Source organism: Pseudopodoces humilis, chromosome 3 (assembly GCF_049639895.1).
Source record: "Pseudopodoces humilis isolate 2021_Gansu_Grassland_sample_001 chromosome 3, ASM4963989v1, whole genome shotgun sequence".
In the NCBI taxonomy this organism is placed as follows: Eukaryota; Metazoa; Chordata; class Aves; order Passeriformes; family Paridae; genus Pseudopodoces; species Pseudopodoces humilis.
The window spans coordinates 53,514,706-53,522,261 of NC_142202.1; the positions used below are offsets into that span (position 1 = coordinate 53,514,706).

General features: G+C 37.6%; 1 protein-coding gene across 1 annotated transcript; it reads right to left on the minus strand.

Annotated features, from left to right (window-relative positions):
* Positions 1 to 5,064: 5,064 nt before the first annotated feature.
* Positions 5,065 to 7,520, minus strand: GTF2H5 (general transcription factor IIH subunit 5). Its single transcript, XM_005518429.3, has 3 exons — positions 7,400 to 7,520; positions 7,052 to 7,165; positions 5,065 to 5,465 (listed from the first exon to the last, which is right to left on the minus strand). The coding sequence occupies exons 2-3, from the start codon at positions 7,084 to 7,086 to the stop codon at positions 5,285 to 5,287; spliced, it is 216 nt and encodes a 71-aa protein (XP_005518486.1). The 5' UTR covers positions 7,087 to 7,165; positions 7,400 to 7,520; the 3' UTR covers positions 5,065 to 5,284.
* Positions 7,521 to 7,556: the final 36 nt, after the last annotated feature.

Here is a 7,556-nt window from a genome sequence, read left to right on the forward strand (position 1 = left end):
ATGAGCAACACTGTAGGGATAGAGAAGCAGAAATCCCCAGTGCAGAGTGAAATACAGTAAGATTGAATGTTGTATGATCTTCCACACAGTATGATGCATATGATTTGAGGAACAGGTACCCTACAATCAAATGCATTTTGTATTATGAGGAAAAAAAATCATAAATCTTATTTCTTAGCAACAATGACTTCTTTTGGTTTACCCTCACTAAAAATTATGTAACTTAATATGGAGCAACTTCTAAAGCAGGCGTATGGTGTGGAGTTACACAGACCTACTTTTGTAAGATCTACCTTACCTACCACTGGTGGAAGACCACATTTCAGACCCATGATTTTAATGTAACACAGCTACGTACCTACGCTTAGAGAGAAAACACTGGATACCTAAACAGCCAAGAAATTTCTGAGCTAAAAATACTCCAAAATCTCCAACAGCAAATATCTTTTTGGAAGGGCCCTTTGAAGCTGAATGCTCATCTCTAGCTGAAAGCATATCTGATGTTCCAAAGCACAGTAAGCCTCTGGCCCACCATTGCCCAGGCTGCAAGATTTTTTTTAAAGCAGCTTAAAATATTGGTAAGAGCTCCCCTTACTGGTCTGCCTTCAAACTGTCAGCTCTTCAGTCCTGAAAATCTTTTTATATGAAACAAAGATGAGTAAAATATTACTTATATTCCACATTTAGGAAAAAAATCCCCAAACAAAAACCCAAGTCCATATCAAATTTTTATCACATATCCTACTGTTTACATATCTGATTAGCTGCTAAGTCATGAATCCAAACATAATGATTTTGTTTAGGAAAAATTTTTTCTTCCATCACTGTGAACTTCAGCTTATTTTGAATCCTTGATTTTGTACAGTACTTATAGGCCTTGCCACAGTCTAAATTACAAAACAAATACCCAATTCTAACATATTGAGTAATGGATTAATTTCACATTAACCACCAGCTTCAGTGGGATCATTTGTGGGATAATCAAGGAGTCAGTGTGGAAATTTATATGCAATTTGGAACTGCAGAAAAAATTTATTATGAAAGCTTACTGTTTTCTTCAATGGCTTACTGTTTGATTTTAAGACTCAGACTGTCTTGGTTTATATGATTAAAGAGTGGTTGAGATATATAGATACAGATATACAAATTATGTATACACATTTACATACCTGATTTTTAGTGCCCGACATTTGTAAGCTCAGCCTAGGAGTTGACTGAACTTTTACAGTGAAGATGCCAACTAAGAAAGGTTAAATTTAAGTAATTTTAATGACACCATGAAATACTATTATCTTCAATGCACAGTAAACAATCTTGTTAATGCATAAAATACATGTTCTCTGGATTGTTCTCACACACATGAGGTGGCCCTGCAGAGTGGGAATCAGAGGATATGCTTTTGAATGCACCCTACAAACCTGGAAAGACTGTAAAACAGGATTTTTTAATGTACAACAGCACTTGGAGGAGGTTTAGTACAGTGCATCAGACAGCCGTCTAGTTCTCACCACTAGGTAATAAAAACCAAAAATCAAAAACAACCCCCCCCAAAATCCCCCAATTACCATTAGAAGTACATTAAGCAAATAAACAAAACCACTATTACTTTTTTGTGAAACACAGGCAGTTTAGCTACTGAGTCAAATGCACTCAGTCTGGCTCTCTCAGGTAAAATGGGAGAATTTCCTAAAGCATTCTCTATTTTCTTTCAACAGCAATCTCTATTTCCTTTCTTGAGGACACATCCATTCTCTCTAGTGATTGCTGGTTATTTCCTCCTTTACTGCACTGGACAATTATTCTTCCTGGGCTAGTTGTTGTACCAGAGAGAAGGAAGAGGGACTCAGGCATTGGTCACAGGTGAACCAAGCATTACAGCCCCTATCAATACTGGTCAACCAGGGTCATATTCATTGTGCTGCCAACCCCCATGCTAAAATAACCCCCTCTCCAGAATTAGCTTATCCTACAATTTATAAAACTATCTAAATATGTGACACCACTTAGACTTGTCTTTTACAGAGCTTTATTTGAAGGCCATTAATAAACAGATTTTTTACAAAATCTGAGGCTTGGAACAAAAAAACCAAAATGCCCAACAGTATAATCTTCAATAAAAATGAGATGTTATTGCTTTATTTCACTAGGAAGCTGCATTTTCAGTTTTCATCCCTCTCTTCCCACATAACATTTTGTTTGATTTATTCAAATACTCTTACCTTGCTTTAGAGATCTTTCTTATCTGTCAAATACCACTCTTCAGCTTCTGCATGTTTTACAAAAGAATTTATGAGCATGTTCAAGTTACAATAACTACACAAGAGCAAGTTTACATCACAAAATACTAACAAGTGAACTTGCAATCTTATTTAGATCTAAGTATAAACAAGTAGCAAGTAATAAATGAAGTTCAAGTGTCTTTTATGTAATCGTACTACCATGCTCTTCTTCCAGTACACAAAATGCTTTCAACTCAAACTGAAAGCAAAAAGTGAGCAGTGGAAGCCCTTCAAGATAAAATTTGGTGCTTTTACAAGCAGCAGCAAGTCTGTCATCCAAGCTCTATTTTTGCTGCTCAAGCAAGACCTGAGAACACTATAGGTCTTTGCTAGATACTAGCAAAATAGTGAACTTTTAGTTACGGATACAAACATTAAATTAACATACAATATTCCAAATACAATGAGAGCTGATTTTCCCACCCTATCAACTCTATTATCAAAGCATGGTTGTATTTAAACAGATCTCCTAAAGCTTTAATTCTTAAATGTTTCCAGCCTTTAAAAATGTATCTTTAACACACAGTGTTTCATTCCAAGCTGTACTCACTAATAACATCTCACACCTGATGCACAAACACTTAAAATCTGTAAGTGAAAATGCTATCTCAAAATATATGGATATTTTAAACACTAATATCCATTTTTCTCCTTGTTGTTTTTGAAGCATGTAAGTTCCAGGACTACATGCATTTAAAAACAATCAAAACCTTTCAGAGGTCCAAGTTCATTCAAATCCCAGAAACCTTTGCTTGGTTTTCTTGTTCTGTTTTTTAATTCATACACATACTCAAGTTCTAAGTTTCCTCACTGGACTTCCTTTACAATACTACCTAATTCAAGATCTGTTTTTCCCTAGGGACTACACTGAACTCAGCTTTTAGACTACATATGATGATATCAACTTACATCTTTACATCTTTTGTTTATTCTTCCAGCACAGAATTGGTTATGCCTTATTAGGGTACAGGAAGTATCAAAAGTATTGACAGGTTTAGAACTTAAAATCCATGAACTTGTTTGTTCAAAAAAACTAAATTGTGAGCAGAGAGTAGAAGAACGCATGCCTGTTTAGTTTATACAGTTTGGAACTTCTATACCTCTATATTATATAAGCAATTGATCAACTGTAAACATAAGCCAAAATGCATGCAGCAGCAAAGCTGTACAATTAACCAGGAGAAAAAGACAAGAACTGCAAGAAGTTTATTATAGACTGAAAAGTCACAATAGAAATGGAGCAGTAGACATGCTAAATACAGAGAGGCTTAACATGTGGAATTCCAAACATGACTTTTCATATGCTGTCATTTGAAGAGAGAATGATAAATTATTTATCTTTCAGCAGAATCTGGATGGAAAATAAACTAGGATTCCAAAGAAAGGAAACAGACACTTCTAAATAAATTGCACTGAGCCATAATGCCATGTTAAAACTACTGATTACTTTTCCATTAAATGAGCCCCCAATAATCTTCCACAAAAAGAACAGTTATGAGGGCAATGTGTGATAGGTCTCTTGAGATCAAGCTCAAGAAAGAGGTAAGGAACCATAAACCATTTATAAATAAGATTTCAACTTCTTATTTCAGATAAAGACGTGTAGCTGGTTCTTAATCTACATGACCAGGGAAGCACCCACTTGTGAAAGAAAGCGATTAAACAACTCATTGTTCTATAAAGTCAGAGAAAAGGGAAGGTACCAGAAATGAAATGAAGTTAAATTTTACAAGGCTATTTGCTCATCCACGTGAGCCTGAATATACACAATTCTACAGAACTTTCTTTGGACAGCTTTTTGATTAAAAACATCTAGTGAAACTTTCTCCTGAAGGTTCCCTGTTCCTGAGGGGAAAGAAATGGCAAACCACAAAACCAATCCAAACAAGAAACAAGGACAAACCGACCAATTAATCTGATATCTACTGGACAAGAGAAACAAGCACCAGTGGTGCATCACTACATGATGTACATGAATAGGTCTGAAAAACCAAGCCAGTGTCTGAGTTAAAGTTACAAATACAGTGTAAAAGAAAAACAAACAACCAAACCATGACGATACAAAGCTTTTTTCTTTGCAGCAAAAGGCAATATGGGAGAAAGAAGTAAGCTGAAGAAACAAAACCCCATAACCAAAAATCCAAACCCAGCTTTCTTGTTTGTTAGGTAGAGCATGGGAGTCTGATCACATAACTTATTTTGACTATCAGCTTCAGTGAAAAAATACAAGCAATTATACCTATAGGACTGGTCTCCCCTTTCTGTTACCCCATTAATTTATGCTGATCTAGGGCAATGGATTTTGTTGTCCCAATCCCCCCATATCCCTCCTTCCCCTCCAAACTTCCACCACCACTCCCCAAACTCAGAACAACTCAGAAAGCACAGCCTTGGTAAAAATAGGCAAAGAGTATGGGGCATTTTCAACATGTTTTAACAAAAAAAAAAACCCAACACTCACAACTCAAAACAACACAACAAAGCAGTCACACACACTCTCATCCTGCTGTACAAAACTTTGCAAGTTAGAGCAGTACCTGACCATGCCTCCAACTTAGAGATGTTCCATCAAGCACAGATCATACTGCAACAGACATTCTTTACTTTCTGTCAGTCACACTATAATCAGATTCAATCACACACAGGAACACAACACATCAGAGGACCTCATACAGCATTCCAATACAGAAACACTACTTTCTGGGTCATCTCATATTGCAAGATAAAAATCTGAAGGAAAACCAGAGAGCATGCACCAAAAATTCTCAAGGGAACTCCTCAAGTGTATAATTTTAAATACTTTAATAAAGATACCACATTCTTTCAAAATGAGAAACAAGATCCAATTCCAGACTATTTTGTCTATGAAAATGATGCATTTTCTATAGTAGCCACTTCTATGTAGAACTTACATGCCACAGTGTTATCTATTAAAACAGTAGCAAGCCAAACTATTGAAATTCACTGTTCCAAAACTTGCAGTAATCTCATTTCTCTGTTTTTTCTCACTTCTGAGTAATAGGAAACGAGTTCTGGTCCATTAACTCGCCCACTCTCTCCTGGAGGAAGTTGACCAACTCAGCTAATACAAAGACATGAGTTTCATCCAGGTCTTGTATGATGAACTTCTTTCCCAAAGCATTTGACTCATCCAAGTAGAGCAGAAACTGCTTCATTGCTGGGTCACTATAGAGACAAACACACATCAGATCCCACCTCACAGTTACAGCTGCAAACAGAAGAAACACCATTTGAAGATATTCCCAAAGATTTCAGGAAAACTAAAATTAATTTCAAGGGTCACTCGCAACTTAAATACAGTTTATGAAGCTTTAGTAAAAGTAGTTTCTTCCCAAGTAGTTTTGATTCCTGTAGACACAAAAATAAAATTGTAATAAAGCCTAATGAGTAGAACCAGCTACTTGATTAGGAGAAACATTTCCATTTGCTGCTGCTAAGGCAGCTTGAAAAAAACCCAAACCAAAGCTCAAACTCTAAAGTTCAACTCTAAATAAGGCAAGGCTGAACTTACATTTCTGATTTCAGCAAAAGCCTCATAAAAATGTTTCCTTGAAGCATAAGGATAATCAAAAGACAGGAGAACAGAGATCTCGCTCAAAGTAGTATAGCACAGACGAAGAGTGCTCATATAAGAATTACATTTCTCACACTCTGACTGAACAGTTATGATGTCACCTTCTAAATTAAATTTAAATGTTTAGAAGAAAACATTTTGGAAGTACTGAACTGGTTTTGTGCAGTTATAGATTGCAAACATATTAACAGATTAAGTATACAGAAGAAATATCACACATCATATGATGCTATACCATGACCCCACACATCTTGAGTGATGCTTCTTTTTATTTTGGAGGTAGCCAGGGGCCTGAGTCTTCGTGCAGAGATGAGATTATATGAAAACAGGTACATTGCACCTACACCAAAACCTGACATTAACAAACTCCAAGCACATTCCTTTCGAATATGATCTACAAATAGAACCTCATGTTAGCATTGCCTGGAATTCGGTCCAGAGCCGATTAAAAAAAAAAAACAAATAACAAAAAAGACAGGAAAGGAGAAATTAAATTCTCCCTCAAGAATCAGTAGAGAAATTCTTTGTTCACAAACAACAGCAAGAAACTATGTCTGCAAGCAACATAAAAAACAAAAGGGTGCAACTAATATTTCCAAGGAAAAACTGTCAAGATAACTGGATTGCTTTTACTAGGGTAAGTCATACCTGACAAGCACATAGATAACTTATGTATACAGCTAAAATTTCAAACTTGTGTGCCTTTCAAAAAATGTGACAATGTTAGGAGACCATCAGACATGGCAGAACATAGCTTTGAAGCATAATTTCTCAGTTAATGCTTATTTTAATTATTTGCTATCCTTTTCTCTACTTTGCTAAATTAAAATAATCTGCAGACTATTATGTATTTTGAAAAACCTGGATTTTTATAACAATGTGATTGCTAACTTTTTTGCAATCATATTTTTACCCCATACTCATATGCATTTTCCTTTAAAGAGTTTAGGCATAAGTGGAAAACAGTCTGTTAAAAAGAAAAATGGGGAGTTTGGAATTAAGAATATCTACAATTGCCTTCTCTTCCCACAAAGGCCGCACTTTTCTCTGCTTGTTCAGCACCACCATTCCCCACAACAATTCCTTTTGTCTGGACTCTTCAATTACTTAGATTAGATCCAGGTTTAAAGAAACACAGTCTTCGACGCAAGGAGAGCCAGTAAATGCTGTTACTCACCATTCAACAAGAACACCTTTCAGAACATTCACCATCTTCCCGGTTCCCTTACGAGCGCTGGAGAGTGGGCAAGAGCAACCCCTGCTTTGGCTCGCACTGGCGACCACGGGAAATCTGAAAGCACAACACGCCCCACACACCGCCAGCAAACAAAATCAAACAAACGACGACTCGGTTAAACTCAAAGACTCTTTACGACGACCCTAATCCCCAGGGAAGTTGCTGGTCCGTCCTGCCCTTCACCTCCGCTTTGCTCAGAGGGGTTCCCAAGGGATGCCAACCCTCCCTCCCGTCCGTCACCTCCGCCTTGACAGGGAGGTTCCCAGGGGATGCGGTCCCGTCCCTCACCTCCTCCGCAGGCCGAGCGTTTCCCGCTGAATCCGCTCCCTCACACCCGTCCTTCTCCCCCGCCACTTCCCGGCCGGCGGAAGTGACTCGCCCGCGCACGCGCCCGCCGGCCTCCGGCAGCGCCCGCGGATTGGCTGGGGCTGCTGGCGGCGCGATG